Source organism: Rhamphochromis longiceps, linkage group LG10, assembly GCF_057381845.1.
Source record: "Rhamphochromis longiceps isolate RC_006_pf linkage group LG10, R_longiceps_female_GT1.1, whole genome shotgun sequence".
In the NCBI taxonomy this organism is placed as follows: domain Eukaryota; kingdom Metazoa; phylum Chordata; class Actinopteri; order Cichliformes; family Cichlidae; genus Rhamphochromis; species Rhamphochromis longiceps.
In genome coordinates this window covers 2,503,891-2,522,386 of record NC_140566.1, presented here as the reverse complement: position 1 = coordinate 2,522,386, position 18,496 = coordinate 2,503,891, and the positions used below count along the sequence as shown (strand labels likewise).

The 18,496-nt window shown below is 41.9% G+C and overlaps 1 protein-coding gene across 10 annotated transcripts in view; it reads right to left on the bottom strand.

Moving 5' to 3' along the window:
* auts2a (activator of transcription and developmental regulator AUTS2 a) overlaps nucleotides 1-18,496 on the bottom strand; it is a 372,946-nt gene that overhangs the window by 271,266 nt on the left and 83,184 nt on the right. For 8 of the 10 annotated variants that reach the window (XM_085419859.1, XM_085419862.1, XM_085419861.1 and 5 more), the window contains exon 3: nucleotides 3,426-3,632. In XM_085419859.1, coding sequence (XP_085275985.1) covers nucleotides 3,426-3,632 — 207 coding nt within the window. The remainder of the gene's footprint in view (nucleotides 1-3,425; nucleotides 3,633-18,496) is intronic. The other 2 variants (XM_085419860.1, XM_085419863.1) reach the window with 1 other exon arrangement.

Here is an 18,496-nt window from a genome sequence, read left to right as displayed (position 1 = left end):
TCATAGTTACACCTGGTAAAGCAGCAATGCTGATCGTTTTATTAAAGATGAAAGAATTTAGACAGTTTTTAACTCGGCACAGTCATGCTAAAATAAAGAAGCTCAGTATGAAACACTGAACCAGTCTGACCTCACAGCCGGCTGCAACAAAAGAAGAAACACTTGATTGCACAAACAGGAAAGTTAAAGTTAAACATCTGCAGCTCTTTACACCCTCAGCCCTGAACTCTGATTCTGCTGCTCTGAATTTCACTCTTTGTTCCCTCAGATTACTTCTCCACACTGGTAATCTGGAGTAATCTGCTCTGCATGGCTGTTCAGCCTGCAAATATTATTCACCTTTTATTTAACTAAAGTGCACAAGCTGCTATGTCAACTATAAGAGATTACAACTGTGGCTGTAAATAATTACTAATAGCTAACTGCTAGCATTTACATTGCACATGTTAACTTCAGTGTTATTGAAACAGGAGCTTTACTGATTTCTGGCATCCCTCCTAAAGCACTGATCAGCGTTATGAATGTTAACTACTTCAGCTGTGAGTGAGGGAGGAGCTGTGTGAACATACAGCACTGTCGGCATCCATACTGCTGTAAATGAGTATCTTCCTTTGATATTAATATCTGAGTATTTTTTATAGACAACCATAATAGCAACAACAGGAAAGGACATGAAACAGTTACAACACCCTCCCAAAACAGGCTGTGAGAGCTGCACACATGATCTCAAAGTAACAGACTGAAGAGCTCGCCAGCTGAGCATTACATTTCTCGCAGTGTACCATATAAAATAAAAGCATAACATATATAACATATTTTTGACATTGCCAAAGGAAGCTATGCACATGTATTACTGAAGAGACCCTATTACTGAATATTTGCTGCCATTTACGTTGGCACCAGCTCTGCTCAAGAGTGTGTGTGTGTGTGTGTGTGTGTGTGTGTGTGTGTGCGCGCGCTCGTCTCCAAACAGCAGCGAAGGAGAAAACCGTGAAATGACATTACTCAAATGGAAGGCAACTCGTTATGTTCATTTAAGTGCAATAAAAGCTTCTCATCAGGTGTTAATCCATTTATTACAAGATGCAAGATGGACAAATGACTCCTTTACTCTGAAAAAACACTAGCAGAGAAAAAAGTTACAGCATTTAGACTTCAGCAAATCCCCCTAAAACTAGGCAGGTATGAGGCAATAAGAAGAAAAACAATGTGATGTAAGTGATGTAATGCAGTTTGCTTATGTGATATCCACATGTGTGCAATGCACAGATTTTTGACCAACAGGTCAAAGTTGAAACACTGTTACTGCACAGTGTACATTTAAACAAACTGTGTGCATATGAAACAAACTGTGTGTATATGAAACAAACTGTGTGTATATGAAACAAACTGTGTGCATATGAAACAAACTGTGTGCATATGAAACAAACTGTGTGTGTATATGAAACAAACTGTGTGTATATGAAACAAACTGTGTGCATATGAAACAAAGTGTGTGCATATGAAACAAACTGTGTGCATATGAAACAAACTGTGTGCATATAAAACAAACTGTGTGCATATGAAACAAACTGTGTGCATATGAAACAAACTGTGTGTGTATATGAAACAAACTGTGTGCATATGAAACAAACTGTGTGTATATGAAACAAACTGTGTGTATATGAAACAAACTGTGTGTATATGAAACAAACTGTGTGTGTATATGAAACAAACTGTGTGTGTATATGAAACAAACTGTGTGTATATGAAACAAACTGTGTGCATATGAAACAAACTGTGTGTGTATATGAAACAAACTGTGTGTGTATATGAAACAAACTGTGTGTATATGAAACAAACTGTGTGCATATGAAACAAACTGTGTGTGTATATGAAACAAACTGTGTGCATATGAAACAAACTGTGTGTATATGAAACAAACTGTGTGTATATGAAACAAACTGTGTGTATATGAAACAAACTGTGTGTGTATATGAAACAAACTGTGTGTATATGAAACAAACTGTGTGTATATGAAACAAACTGTGTGCATATGAAACAAACTGTGTGTGTATATGAAACAAACTGTGTGTGTATATGAAACAAACTGTGTGTGTATATGAAACAAACTGTGTGTATATGAAACAAACTGTGTGTATATGAAACAAACTGTGTGCATATGAAACAAACTGTGTGTGTATATGAAACAAACTGTGTGTATATGAAACAAACTGTGTGTATATGAAACAAACTGTGTGTATATGAAACAAACTGTGTGTATATGAAACAAACTGTGTGTATATGAAACAAACTGTGTGTATATGAAACAAACTCTGTGCATATGAAACAAACTGTGTGCATATGAAACAAACTGTGTGTAGGTTCTCCCTCGTGAAGCTCAGAAACACACTCTTGCATATTCAGCTCGACGCTGCTCTGTGTGTGTGACAGTGCTGTAAACTACGCTCCTGCATCAGGGTGCCACAAATATTCACTGATGACCTCGTCACCTTGCTACACACAAAAACATGTTCTGAGTCATACATTAAACTACACCCACACCTCACAGGAGCTAGACTTCACTCTTGTAGAGCGTTTGGACTCTTTGATTTAACCATTAGAGGTGCAATGTTTTATCGAGCAACTTCCAAAAATCCTCGATACAAATGATTTACTTTTAAAAATGGGCCGTCCCACTTTTCTCACCAAAAAGGGGCACATCGGTCAGACTCAGTCATATTTATTTCATGGCTTTAGTAACATTATGTTACAGATTTAGATCAATAAATTACATTGTATCAATTAAACTGTATTAATATTTTAAAATATAAAAGCTTTTTCCCCACCGCACAGATCAGTAAAATGTACACGTGCCAGTAAAACTCTGAGCATCTGACAGCTGGACGCTGAATTAGCATTAATTATCAAAATCGACACCATCAGAGGATCCATTTTCTGCTCAACAAGCATCAGTTTAAAGCACAGGACAAACCTCAGTCCTTAAAATGTCGATATGCTTTTTGCGTCCCAACTCTGCATGTATGCCATGTGATTTTTTCCTTTATAAAGTGCTTTCCACCAAAGTGTTCTAATATAGCAGCTATGCCATTTTTACAGACGTGTGAATTCCCATTAGACCTTTGGGCACTGCGCTTGGCCTTTTACTTTCAGATTGACTCGTTGGTCGGTTTATGTAATAAGAATAACTTGGTTAGTGTTAGGAACAGACTGTGGTTTTGGTTCAAATGCCACAGTGTAACAAAAGCTGCTCCATTAAGCCCACAGCCAGTCATCTCCAGAGCCTGTAAACAACCAGTTGTTAAGTGAAGTACTCATTTAATTTAAACTAAAGGAAACTAAAACTAAACAAGCATTTATAAGAAAACAGTTTTTAATGATGGTCCTTCTACTCTTACTGGTTTCTTTGGTTTTTCATAACTCACCATCGTGTGTTTCTTGTTCAGGTGCTTCTTCTTTTTCCCTTGCGAGTGAGCCAAGCGGGGGTTGTTCTCCTGGTCTGAGGACTGGTGGTGGAAATTGTTCCTGCAGGGCTCCAGGCTCAGGCCATTGGGAACCCTAGAAGGGGTTTTCTTATGCAGGGATCCTGCCTGGTTGTCTCTGCCTTCCTGAGGCTTTAGCGTCATGTTCTTCTAGGAAGAAAACAGAACAAGACAAAGCTTTTATTAGAGTCAAAACAAGTATTTCATCTTCGTGCAAGCAATGTACTACAGACTGTATCAGCCAGACAACTGGCCTGTAAGAAGCCTGCAGTCACACCAACAATCAGCAGTTAAATGTGTGTTTGACTGAATTTTTATATCTATGAAAAGCTGCTCATTACACACTGCAGAGCTCAAAAACAGCTGAATACCTTTTCACAAAAGCCCATTTTGACAGATAGCAAATCTCCTCTACAATAAGCAGAGAGTATTTGCTCTAAATTGAAGGGCTATCATGCAGAAAGGCTTCGATGTTCCATCACTAAATTTTCTCCAACAAAGAATAAAAGAACAAGGTCACTGACAGTTTTTTTCCTTTGGAGTGGAGGTTCCAGCAAATGCCAGGTGGATTTAAACCATGGATGTGACACTTTAGTGCTACATCTCACGCAACGCTACACAACCTTTTGTTTCAGTCACTGTAGCGGCCACAACCACAAAGTCCATGTTGACATATTTTAAATGGATTAATTTTTTTAAATTTATTATATTTTCAGCTCATTCTCTTCGATCCTTTTTCCCTCCCACCTGTCAGCTCAGACATTACCATGTATGTGCACATGGACTGTAATAACACAAGTCACACGAATGGAAACCAACAAATACACTGAAAAAGAGCCTCTAGTATATTTATAGAGCTCATGTTGGAAAGGAAAGGTGTCTGGAGCAACATCGCATTCAGATCACAGATTACAGAAGACAAGACGAGCTTTTCAAGGGATTTTTAAGTGTTTCTTCCTGTGTAGTCACTGAGTGGACAGACTGTAATTGCTTTGATTAACAGGCTTCTTATTGTGAAGGTGAAAGGTCACGGGAGTGAACCCTCTCTGTGGAACATGACTTGAACAGATATTCATAGCTACTGGATGACCTGCTAATGAAAGGTGACTCATTATTCCTCCGTGAGGCTGATAAATAAATGAAACACATATATTCATGGTCCAAGGATGAACTGCGATGACTTTACTGTTCTTCTTAATTCTCATGTGAAAACCTGATCATCCACTTCAAAATTAGCTGACATGCTCATAGAGCAACTGTAAAAACATGACCTCACTATGTTAGCATGCTGACATTAGCATGAACCTACACACTGCTCACGCTCTCTCTCTCACTCATGCATCAGTTGTGTTTGGAGGACTTTGATGTCACAGTGAGGTAAAGTAAGCAGGACTGATTGCAAAATGGTTTTAAATCAAATCTGATGGACAGAAAACAGGAGCGTGTAGCTGAGGGGCACACAGCGGCGCTAACAACAGAAACCCTGAACATTTAAGTCCATTTTGTCTTCTGTCAACATGAAACTATACAGGAGAACATTTGTCTTCATGGACAAACTGGATACTGAAAACAAAGCAATAAGATGAGTTACACAACTTGCAACTGCAATATGGGAGTTACAGAGTCTGAAAGCGCTCATCAGCACTAATAGGCTGCAGCTGAAGGGGCTGTGCAATGTATTACAGCCTCTACTGTAAAAGTTATCGAGCAAATCAGCTTTGTTATCTGAAGTGGTGACCTATTTTACTCTTTTTGTTAGAGCCATTGCTGTTAACAGCCCCAGGGAGACGTTTAAGCAGATGAAGTGGCTATCAGCATGGAAGTGCAAAGCTGCCGCAGCTGCACTGATAACATGTCAATAGTCTACAACACTGAGGCTGGAGAGACCAGCTCTAATGCAGTGTGCATTTGTAGCACCGAGACATGATGCAAGTGTACACGTTATGTTTTGGTTTTTTATGGAATTACAGGAATTTTATATTTACGGGCTTGAAACTACTGGACTGATTAAATGCATCAATATTGTAAAGGCCTTTGCACACTGAGCGTGCGCTGATTGGTCGAATCTGGAAAATGGAAAAAAGAAAATAAATATAGTTGTTGCAAATTCTGTGTTAACCTAATAATTTTAATCATTCTGTGACATGTAAGCATTTAGATTTTATAAAAGAGTAACTATACAAGTAGTATAGCTGATTCAAACCTGTGTGGGTCGTAGTTATTACTGCTGCCCTCTGTCTTTCTAGTTTGAATAAAACCTCTTAATCCATCAACATCTTTCAGGATGAGTTGTATTTGTTCAGCACCGCTCAGTGTAGACTCTCAGTCCAACAAACCCCAACTCGGTCTAGGATTTAACCCACAGCCCACAGAAACCAAAGTGAGCTTCACAGCTGGTGTACAGTGCATATAAGGAATGAAATGGAGGCAGATTTTCCAGCACACACTGGTTAGGGGGGGGGGGGGGGGGGGGGGAATCCAGCCCGTCTCAAGCAGCAGCTCTTCAGATGGACCACCTCGAAGCAACCTTAGTGTGCCGGCAGAGAATTACTCCAGCAGTTTCAGAGATATCCACTGCTGTCAGAAATGAGCTTGATGGGTGTGCTACTGGCACTGACTCACTAAACCATTTCTAAAGGCCTCACAGAAAAACAAGTGCATGCATCAACTAATCTTGTTTGCCTTTCCCGCCCACACTCATCCAAGGCAAATAATGTAACATGACATGTATTGTCAGCGCACAGAATAAGTGACAAAGTTATGATGAGGCTGAGAGACCTTCCATTGTGCCAGTCTTCTGCGTGCTTCTGAGCATTTAAACCAACTGATTGCCTGGAATAAATTATGCACAATATGTCTTGCCTGCTCACTGAACAATAGCAAGACAAATTCCTTATTTCACTGCCTTACGATGACACTGAAAGCAAAGTAATTGCTCAGCATGGCTCAGTCTGCACTAGCTTTCATTACTACGATTGTCTGTCTGTGTACAAACTAATTACAATGTGGCATTTAGTCACAATGCATATCTGCAGGTGTCCACGTGAGGGTTTGCCACAGGTTAATTCACTTTCAAGCCACATATTTCTGTGTGAATAACATTCAAGGCAAAGTATGTGTTTGTATCTACAACCCAAAACCCAAAGGTAAAAAAGAAAAGTGGTGCAGGGCTCAAGAGGGACACATCTGACACATGTTTCAACTATTATAGACCAACAAGTTATTTATAGCAGTTTAAATACGAGCACTCAGTCAAACACCAGTTTGACCCATAATTACCTGGTTCTGCCTCATCCTCACTGGCACCATTTATAGTTACCTTTTTTTATTTGAGGTCATTTGTTTGATGCATATTCTGAAATGTGATGTTTGAGAATAATGTATTTTGTCATCATTTCAGTTTATTTCAAAAAGTCTCAACAGGATCTTCTGTCAGGGTCCTGGGACTGGGCGACCCAGGATCCCTGAGCAGTCATGTATCATATTATTATTATGATTATTATATGTATTTTGGTATTGCTGCTGCTCTCCTCCATGATTGTAGATGTGAGTGTGTGTGTTTATGTCTGCGGGGATGCTTGGAGGATGGAGCTCAGCCACCTGCAGGCCTGAGGGGTGTGGCCCTGCGGAAGGACTGGCCACACCCGAAGCCACACACCTGCCGCTGATCAGGGCTCGTCGGGGGAGCTACTTAGGAGAGTCTTGGAGCTCCCACCGACGCGGGATCATTCCATGAGACTCCACGTTAGTCTTCTGCTTAGCTAAAGTCTGAGTGTATGCCTACTGGAATTAAGTGTCTTGACGGCTGCCTCTGTCATTTTCCCCTCAGGAGGAGCGTGGAACCTCGGAGGGCAGCAGGCAAGGGGTGTGTGTGGACACACGGCAGTGGAGAACACGGAGCACGGACTTTTGGGAAGACACGACACGGGAGTCACGGGAGAGCACGGGAATTTACTGTTATTGTTTCCATCACTGTAAATAAACGCACTGTTTATACACAGAGTACCGCGCCTGGGTCCTCCTTCCCCACACATCCCCACGGTCTGCCAGCCAGATCGTGACATCTTCAGCTTTATTGTGAAAGGTTTATTTGGAAAATAAACAAGCGGACGAACACGCTGGGTTTACCGTCGTTGTTGCTAATGACAACGTGTAAAAACAGTCACTTGTCCGTCCGTAGTGTGGTCATAGCCGCTACAGTGACCATCAAAACGATATAAAATATTCCTGTAAAGAGTTCATTTTGCGACACCACAAAACAAAAGACAGCGCGATATGAAACGACAGAAGTTTTCATATCGTCATCAGATATCGTCATATCACACAGGTAGCGTACACACAGCATCAGAACAGAACACTGAACACTACCTAGTCTGACGGTCTCCTTTCTTGGTGTAACATCCGGACGGTTGGTTCAGAACTCGGTATTAACAAGAAAGCAATGATTAAGAAATCAACAGGTATAAAACCATCAAACTCTCAAACCTCTGTGCGCTGATGTTAGGGGGTTTTTGTTTTTGACATTTGGATCAAGTCTTTGTCTTTCCATACGAATCCTACAAATCTATATTAAAAATTATAGATGTATATAGATTAGAGTTAAAAATATAGATTCATAGACAATTTTATCCACAATTTAGGCTACGTCCACACGTACACGGGTATTTTTGAAAACGAAGATTTTCCGTTTTCGTTTATAAAAAAAATCCCGTCCACACATAAAAGCCAAAAATGAAGGAAAACGCTGCTAGTAACATGCCAAAGCAGCAGGTGGCGCTATATTCCTATCCGTGTAGAAATGTTGGCCAATCAGAAGTCAGCCTGGGTGGGAAAGAGTAAACAAAGATGGCGCATAGAAGCAGAACTGAATCGTATGTGTGGAGGGACAGTAACTGTGTGTGTATATGTAAGCATTTAAACACTGCAGAGAGTAAAATTAACAGTATTTTGTCAAAGTCCGCCATTGTAGAAATTAATTTCACCGAAACAATAACGTGGCGCACAGTGTGACGTCAAAAATGTTCTCCGTTTACCTCGTCCACACGTAAACGCAAAAACAGAGTTTTTGAAAATCTCCGTTTTCAGTGACCGAAAACGCCGTTTACGTGTGGACGAAAGGCGCAAACGCATAGAAAAATCTGCGTTTTCAAAAATACCCGGGTACGTGTGGACGTAGCCTTAAATTTGATTGTTATATGTGCCTAAATAGACGACGCTAAACTGGGCACCTCTCTCATTAAACATCACGCAGGCTGCAACAGAAAGAATAAAAATCTAAATATTCTGTTGCTCTGCGTCTTAATGATCGAGCATTGATACCTTCGACGTACACGATCAACGTTTCCTTCTCCTTCCTGGTATCAAAGAGGCTTAATATAAACGGTGGACAGAGATCACTGGTGGAAAAGCAGTGCTTGAAGCAACTGGTTAAAAAGCTCGACCCAACATACAACATTATGTTTTATTATGCGCAGCTCCTGCAGAGTTTCATGGTTCAGTTACTTCAGTTATTGTGGAATGAATTTCCAGGGAAAACATTACCCGTGCTTTGTTCTTACCTCTGACATGTGTCACTGCTGTTGCTCTACAATGCTGCTGCTGACACCTTGTTTCAATAGATTCACACTTTAAATTAGGAAGTGTGTCATCAGCGGTGGTAGCTCAGTGGAAAAGAAAGACGGCGCCTCATCTACTTACATTCAGAATTGCTGCTGTCTGCAGGCCGTATACATCATAGTTTTAAAAATATATATACTGTCAGAAATATTATCACAGATTTAGCCCATCTCTAACAGCTGGAGGTTTGTTTTAATAACTACCTCAGCCTGATTACAAATGCTGGGTTAAGTGAAACCAGATAACTGGCTCAGATATCAATCCTTGCATCATGAATGTGGAGATGCTCTCACATCAGTATGAACCGACGCTCTGACAGAAGTGTCCAGCCAGTGAGTAGTTGAATACAGTGCATTACATAACATTTCCTGAATATTCCTCTGGGCCTTACACAGTAGAAGTCTCACAGAATAAATGAGGTTTTATTTAAAAATAGAAATTACAGAGCTCCTCCTTTCTTTTCATCCTCGTTTGTCTTGCATTTTAAAGCCACCTTTGAGAAAACTTCATGCTTACAGTGACCCTAATGTCCAACAACCTTTGATTAACCTCCTGAGAACCAAGGAAAAATGAACCTTCCCAGTTTACTTTGTGATTTCCTTCCTCTTTGGAGCTAAAAGCCTAAACGCACGAGAAACCAATGGAAAGCGCAGGATGTCCATCGGGACTTAGTAGGGTGGCTTGAATAAGTCAAAAGATGCAGACCCAAAACAAATGACCATTACAGAGGACATAAATGAACAGGCTGGTTCTCAGGTTCAATGAAGTGAACCCAACAAAATCAACCCGTCCATATTTGTCTTATGGACAAAAGTTAGTTTAGAAGAAACAGATTCAAGAAATTATAAAAGAGAAGAAAGACGTCAGGAAATAACAACAAGTATAAATAGACCGACTTCATGACTGATGACACCGCTGCATTCAACACCAAGCTCTGCAAACACACAAACACATACCTTTGGCCTCTACACGACAACAGAGTAAAGAATAATTGGAGATCTAATGGATGCTAATAAAGCCTGATCAGCACAATCCCTCCTTGCTGTACTCTAGGACTGAAGTGCAGATTAACTTCAGGTAGCTGGTTAGACTGAGAAGTCTGTCCTTGACCTGATTATCACACGTTCAGCATTAAGACGAGCTGAGAAGTGTTGGCCGTAACTAATTGCTGCATAATTCATTGCTGCTGTTTGCAGTCATGTAACCAATTATAAGTGTGAATAGACTCTTTGATCCTCTAACCGAAAATGTTCGAACTCCGGTACACGTGCATGAAGTAGTCACTGGTTGAGAGTTGACACAGGAAACCTTGGTTCTAACGGTGAGCTAAACATCAGCTGCTCGAGTTGGTGTAAAAATGTCTTTCATGCCTCACGGAGATCAAAAAGAATCTTTAGCTACCAAGAATCACCAAGAATGAAATCCGTTTCACAGAAATCGCTCAGAATTTGGAAAACAAACTGAAAAAATGAGAAGCACAATGTTTCCACCACAAACGTTGTTAAGCCTCGCAGCTTAAACTGGCACAGGCAGACTTACTATTGCACTCAACAATTAATGTACAGTTGTCGGTTTGCTTTATGTGAAGATGGAACAGCAGAGCGGAGTTTGCCAAGTACATCTCTGTACACACAGCAAGTGACGAGAGTGAGACACCAGGGAGTTTATCTCCCACTTAACAGCCAAGGAAACAGTGATTCATGATTTATGTAGTTCACACACACAGAACGATTGGTCTACATTAATCTTTAAAGCACAACTGGATGGATGGATACTCACTGAGACAGCTGATAGGAGGTTAAATAAGATATATCAGCTACAGCGTAGTTGTGTAGAACACCTTTGGTTGATGAGTCAAAATGTTAGACTGTTTAATACAAATTTCAAGTAACTTCTAGATTTTCTCCTGATCTTGACGCTGAAACCTTGAGCTCCTATTTGACTGAGAAACTGGGCAGGCTGGTGCAAATGTAGTGTTTATAAGACTGGGGAAACCTGCAGTGAGCTGGGACTGAAGACGTCGCCTGGATGATGACGAAACGTTTCTCCCCCTGAAAACATCCAGATGACCAGAATCAGCCTTTGTGCCAGTGACATGTCGCAAAATCGACTCCCTCCATCAAAGACTTGGATCGCTTCACGTTACTGCTGAATGCGATGAATTAAACTTTTTTTACTTTTAGAAGTAACATCAGTTAGAAAAACAGAGAGCTGAGGTCAGACACAGGAAAAACTCTTTGAAGAGGTTTTAAGTCGTTTTGTGAAATGATTCGTTTGAAGGCGGATCCCTCTGACATTTTCAGTTTGCTAAATCCCAAATTTAATCTCCAAATGTTCCTGTAGCAGCACAAAGTCACACTGGCCAGAACACAGAAATATTTCACATGGTGTTCTGCTACATGCCCTTATAAACTGCTGTGCTACAGTTCTGTTTATGGGCCTTTATAAGCTTTAGAATATGAAGAAAAAACATTTTTGCTGTATTCTACAGCAACAGTAACCATTACCTGCCCACAAGGTGCTGAGTGCTACTGGACAAACACAAGTGCACATCATCTTTGAAATACAGGAACCACTCAGACTATCCCTGAGTGCTCATCTTGTCACTGAGCATTCAGGTCGTGCACCGTGGATGACCGTTTCTTCTGAAAGCAAAGAAACGCCGCGCAGCTCGAGAGGCACAAGACAGGAAACGTGGAAGAGAAGGGCTCGAGTACAAGAGGAGCAAAACTACTGGATACAAGTGCAAATCCATGTGGGCATAAAATGAAGAAAAAATACATTTGATCCAAAGAAGTAATATTTTTTAAAAATTATGAATAGGGATGGGTATCGTTTAGGTTTTATCTGATACCGGTGCCAAATCGGTACTTTTGAAACGGTGCCGGTGCTCAAACGGTGCTCAAACCGGTGCTTAAAGAATGGAGAACACAAAATTGGTCCAAAAACCTCTCATATTCAGCTGGTTTTTTGTAAAAAGATAACAATGTTAGCCTTTTCTGCAGCTATGGGGCATATATGGTATCACTCTTGGCTGGAAGCAGTGCTTAAACAATGGAAAAAACACAAACTTTGTCCAAAACCTCTCATGTTTAACTGTTTTCCACTTTTTCTTTGGTCATTTTAGCCTTTTTGGCCAGGGTGAAGGGAGTATCTGCCATCAAACAAGAAGACAGCAGCATGTAGCTATGATGATGTTTGCTAGTTCACCTTACATGCATTAATGTAATAACGTGGTTAGCCTACTCAACGTAAATTACACACGAACAACATGAAGCTACTCACGCAGAGAAGAACGGCTGCTGCTGCATCATCATCCTCATCATTTCTGCTACACTGGCAGGGCTAGGGGCCAGGACTCTCCTCTTCGGGGGTTTTGGGGGATGTTGCTAACTCCGGGTCAGATAACAGGCAACCCACGCACAGTAGATGCGCTCGGTGTGAGGTCTCGCAGCAAGCTATCAAATACGGCGCATTTCTCGGCTTTAACAAAACGCTATACGTCTCCAGGTGTTTCATCGGATTCGAGGTGTTACCTCCTTTGACAGTATCACAGTATCAGCTTAAAGCACTTGTTGCTGCTGAGTTTGCATATTTTGCTGTGAAGTACAGCCAGACTTTTGACCGCTTCGCCTTGGGCATTTTTAATCCGTAGCTCTGCATAAAAGAACGCACGTACCTGGACCCGCCTACTATCCTCGGAAACGTAAAATTATTGGCTAGAAGTGTATCACAGCTCAGGAAAAAAAGCACCGAAATAAAGCACCGAAATGTGCGCTGCTTTTCGGTCTGGTTACTACCGTTTATGTCAGACACCGGTACCCATCCCTAATTATGAATCAGTGTTGATTCATGTGGTGTTGAATGACAACAATACACTTTATGAATAAAAGTGTAAACACACTAAATTAAGCCCTTAAGTGCCGACTGTGAAGTAGCTGAAATAAATACAGTTATATTGCAGAACGCATGAGAGCAGGCAGGTCCAAAGCATTTGTTCCACGTGCCTCAGCTGCTGCTGTCTGAGCATGCTCAAACAATTATCTCAACACAGTGGCTCGTTTCACCCGTTATAATTTGTATTTTATAAGCAAAAAAAATATATTTTGATGTACAAATATCATTTTTCCCTTCTGAAAACCATCTTTGGTGTCTCAGAGTAGATCCAGCTGCTAACAGCCCGAGTGTTTCCAGAGGCGGAGGGGATGAGCTCGTCTAAGCCAGACAGCTTTCAGGAAACGATTTCCCTGAAAGACTGAAGCATCTGCAGGATGTTTGCTCCTGCTTGTGTCGTCGCCTCGTTTCTCATAATGCCACAACAGCGAGACCTGACACAACAGCGTCCGCTTTAAAAATGCACACAGCTCACATTTACAACGACACCTAGACTGGCACTCGTCTAATCACAGACACTTTCCCCCCATCAGAGAGATGGGTGTGTGGGGAAAAACCAAAAAGGGGATATCCTGTGGGTGATTGTATGATGAGCCAAAACCAGGTCCGAGCTCCTGCCATTAAACAAAAACTGATTCTTTTTCTCTCAAAGCTCAGAGAGCTAAAGAAGAACTGGAGTTACGGGAAACCAGTTTCCATCTCTATCATTTCATCTCATTTGTTTGGGAATCAGAAGAACAACTGATTCCCAAACAAAAAGAAAGCAGCATATAAATCCTTAAAAACCTGCTCTGTCACTTTTTAATTACAAAGTATGGTATAACACGTGTATCAGCAAAAGGAGATTTGTACTCGAGCCAAAGTCGGCAGATCTGTTTGTATTTATGACGCAGCACATGTCAGAGTGCACGCGTTTCCAGTTCCCAGTGATTCCACTCTAACAGTGCCAGTACAGCTCTTATATAACTGATATAAACATATTGAGCTTGAGCCATAAGAGCCACCAACATTTACCCTTATTAATAAACATGAGGAGGAGATGGAGCCTGTCAGACGGCTGCTTTTATGGTAATCACTAAATAAACAAAGTGGGCAGTGTTGCCCTTTTCATATGTAAGGAATGCAGCAGGCCTTTTATTCATACGTACATGTAAAAACACGCGCACACACACACACACACACACACACACACACACACACACACACTTTCTGTGATATCCTAGAGAGGAACATTTACTAAAAGTAGCAGGTCATCGATTCTGTTTACACGAATGCGCATGACATGCGGTGACGACCTGAATAAGCAAAGCATATTGCGAAAACAAGACTAAGTGCAGGCTGCACAGATCAAATGAGAACAAACAGCAAGGTAGAAAACAATGTGCTGCAACAATCCCAGGCTGATCGGCACGGCAGGATGATCTCAGCCTTTGAAGCTGCCCTTGTTGGCTTAAATAATTACAGCTAATTGCTGACAGATGTAAAGGCAAATGAAGCATTTCCTTACACGGGAGAGGGAATGCTGACGATGACCGCATGTGGTCAAAGCTTCAATCCGATTCTCCCATTTGATGTTGCTAAAGAGGATTCCCTCTCAGCAAATCAGGCCTGTTTGTTAAGCTGTCTGCCACGTACACGTAGGAAAAACACAAACAGGCAAGAAAACATAAATGTAGCAAATATAATGGTAATCATGTGACCACTGAAGGTCTTTTAACTGCTCAATATTACGCTCCACATGTTTGTTCAGTAACAGTATCAACTTTTACTTCATGGTGGTATGTGTAGCTAAAGTAAGCAGCGTTGGTACAGAAGTGTCTTTGTGTAACCTGATGGCACGATGACAATATGCTCTCAAAATATAACCAACTAACCAACTAATAGCTCGAGAAGTCACAAACCCTTACCACCAACAACAACAACAACAACAACAACAGCAGCAGCAGCAGCAGCAGCAGCGTAGCTGAGCGAATGATGTTTGGTTATAAAACCCTGGTTAAAAGTCCAGAGTGACTAATTATAAATAAATGAAAACATAAAATACAAGCACGTCACATTTACTGTCATTCCACTGTCAAAGCAATTAATCAAAGGCATTAACAAATGAACAAGTACCGTTTTCTGTTAACTGCACGGTGGTTAGCACTGCTGCCGCACAGCAAGAAGGTCCTGAGTTCAATTCCACCATCAGGCCGTTTGCATGTTCTCCCCGTGTTTGCGTGGGTTCTCTCCGGTACTCCGGCTTCCTCCCACCGTCCAAAGACATGCAGCTTGTGGGGATAGGTTAACTGGAAAATCCAAATTGTCACTAGGTATGAATGTGCGAGTGAATGTGAGTGTGAATGGTTGTCTGTCCCTGTGTGTTGGCCCTGCGACAGACTGGCGACCTGTCCAGGGTGCACCCCGCCTCTCGCCCTGTGACAGCTGGGATAGGCTCCAGCACCGCGACCCTGAAAAGGAGAAGCGAATGGATGATTTATTTTTTGCTCAGATCTCCTCTAAGCCTCGGCTGAGAATTCATGCGGTCGTGTAAACAATGACCACGAACAAGAAGAGAAACAAGCAGCATTTTGCTAACAAGCACGGTTTCATTCTCCTTGATGTGCAAATGAACCTGTGAGAAAACACAAGAAACGTGAAACTTCTGGATCCTCTTCTCACAGTTAAACACGAGACATCGTCTCTGAGTTGATCAAACTCTAATTCTAAGCTCTACTAATGAGCTTTTATGTTCAAACAATACATTTAATGGAGGGAAAGAGCTGGGGGGTGGGGGGGTGGGCACCACCAAACATCTACAGCGATTCCTCTTTTTTGTGCATTTTTTAACTGCTAGCGCACAGATCAGCTGGCAACGTTACAAAAGCATGTCTGTGGGCAGCAGAGCACCACGTCTGACGCGTAACCAACACAAACATATGTAAGCGCATTAAAAAAATCCCCACATGGCAAATCAGAGCTAGAAGGCAAACAAAAACATATGGTGCCAAGTGTGGAAGCAGACACAGCAGACAATTACAACACGACTCTGCCGGCGACTGAAAATCAGGTTGAACCCGGGAAAAGTGAAGCCGTGGAATCATTTTCAAGCTTTTAAAAGACAAACCAGGGTTTCAGGAGAGCTGAGGAGAAGATGATGATGATGAAGAGGTACTAGAAGCAAAGAAGTGGCATTCACGACCAAGAGAGGGCATCATACAGTATCAGAACACCGGTTGTGGTGTAGTCTGTGGCAGGACTAAGACTTTATCATTGCCAGGACTGAATAAAGATCCAAAGAGTCAAACTGCATTCAGGTTCCTGCCAGTAAGTTACAAGTAAATGTGGAATGACAGATATTTTGATGAATCAGTGGAAAAAGACGGATCCCCACCAGCACCACCTCCTGAACTCAGGATGTGTGTTTCCTGAAAGTGTCCAACGTTACTGCGAGTCCAACGTTTTCTCCCAGATGCATCATTAAACCCGTCGCTGTGGCAAAGAGGCCGGGGGACAGTGTTACACTACAATCACACGGCACCAACCACTCGTTATGATGCAGCAGGAGGAGAACGAGCCAGAGAGGATGAGTCACAGCTGGGTGTGCTCACCTGGATGTGGAGGATTAACTCTACTGTAATTAGTAATTATTACCCAGGGACAGATGGCAAAAACAGGTGAAGAGGCTTTTCACTGCCATTATGGTTGTTATTGTTTTAGACTCATTATGTGTACATGTTGCCGCAAATGTTAGTGACCTTATGTTTGCTCACGAGCAGCTTGATGTTAAGCATTATTATCATGTTGTGCCTGTTTAATAAACACTCTCTCGGTAGGCTCAGACTGAGTCAGCTTCAAATTAAAATCTAAAAGCTGATCAGTTTGTTATTTTCAGCTGGTACCTAGAAGTTCTCAGATCTACAAAATCTAATTTCTTGACCCAGAGAGCCCAAAGAAAATGTTTTCACTGTCACGTTCATACACATGACCAATTTAGAAACACCAGTAAATGTAACGAACTTATCCGTGGAAGGAAATCACACGAAAACAACCCCGGACCTTCTTGCACCAAGACATCACTGCTACCATAGGGCGAGAGGCAGGGTACACCCAGGTCGCCAGAGACACACAACCACCCACACCTAACCCCACTAACTGCATGTCTTTGGACTGTGGGAGGAAGCCGGAGCTGCCGTTGCCATGTTTGAATCGAATGTTTCAAAAACTAATCCCAAATAATCACATTTGAAACATGCAAAATGTGACATTTTTAGCTAATACTAAGGTTTAAAAGTAGGCCTACATCTGCTACTCGTGCTTTGTTTTGCTGTAATTTGTCGCCCTCCTTTATGCTGGTGAAGCACAGAAATATTCATTAAGATGTTTAGTCCTTCAGCCATGCATCAAATTCCTGGATGCGGTGCCACAAAAATGACGGAGCGTAACAAATTTGGTCTCATTTGCCGTCACTGGCAGCAAACAAGGAAAATATCGGGCAATAAATAAGTGCATCCATCACTCGTATGAATATTTAATAGAAGGCAAGGGCTGACTTTCCAGTGGGGCTAAAAGGGGCAAGTGTTACCTCCCTTTTTAAAATGAGTCCATGTTTGCAGCATTAAAAGGAAAAACCTTCTTGGCTTTGTTCTCGCCTACAGACAGACTGCACTTTCTGCCTCCTGGAGCTTCCCTGAGAGAAACTCCACTCAGGGCCAAGCAGAAGCGTCTCCATCAATGCTGCAGAACAACACACACATTTTCTTCACAGCATTTCTAACTGTGTTTACATGTTTCCACAGCTTAACTACGGTGAACGTCTACTGTGAAGGTGAAGCACAGAGAAACACAATGATATCACACAACGAATTAAGACAGAAGTCTCAGATCTTTACTCAGACTGAGCGACAAAGTTCTTGCAGTGCTTCTGTCCTCTCAGACCTTTTCAGCCCATTTGTTGTCTGTCGTTTTAAAAATAAAGTTTTCTGTGCACACCGGAGCCAGAGCAAGCACCACTGAAGGAAAAACAACCTCTCCTGGGATTTGGAGAGAAGGGAAACCGAAACGCTTGATTTCACTCAAGCTGCGTCTTTGCAGCAGCATCTCCCTCTTATTTCTTTTCTCCTCCACCTCCATGATTCACAGCAGGAAATCGTCTCAGGCAGGGAGCGTAGAGCCGGTGACGCTGAAGCCTTCCTGTCCTTCTCCCCCGCCCACAGCCAACAACGGACTGCCGTCAGACGCTGAGGATCGAGTTTTAGGAAACTTATCAGCTTAATTGGGATCTCTTTGTAAAGAGGCTGGGGAGCCCCAGAGGGGAAACACATTTGTCCAACATGAGGCTTCACGCTTGTCCGGTGTAACAGGACGTGATTAATTCTGTTAATGTTGTCACACCTTTGGTTACAGTTAAGCGTTGGAGGTAATATCAAAAACATGTGGGACCATTTAGAGGAGCAAATCATCAGGAAGCGGGTTAACGGCCGGACTCTTTGGGTTAACCTCTCTGCGTTCCCCGTCTCATTCCT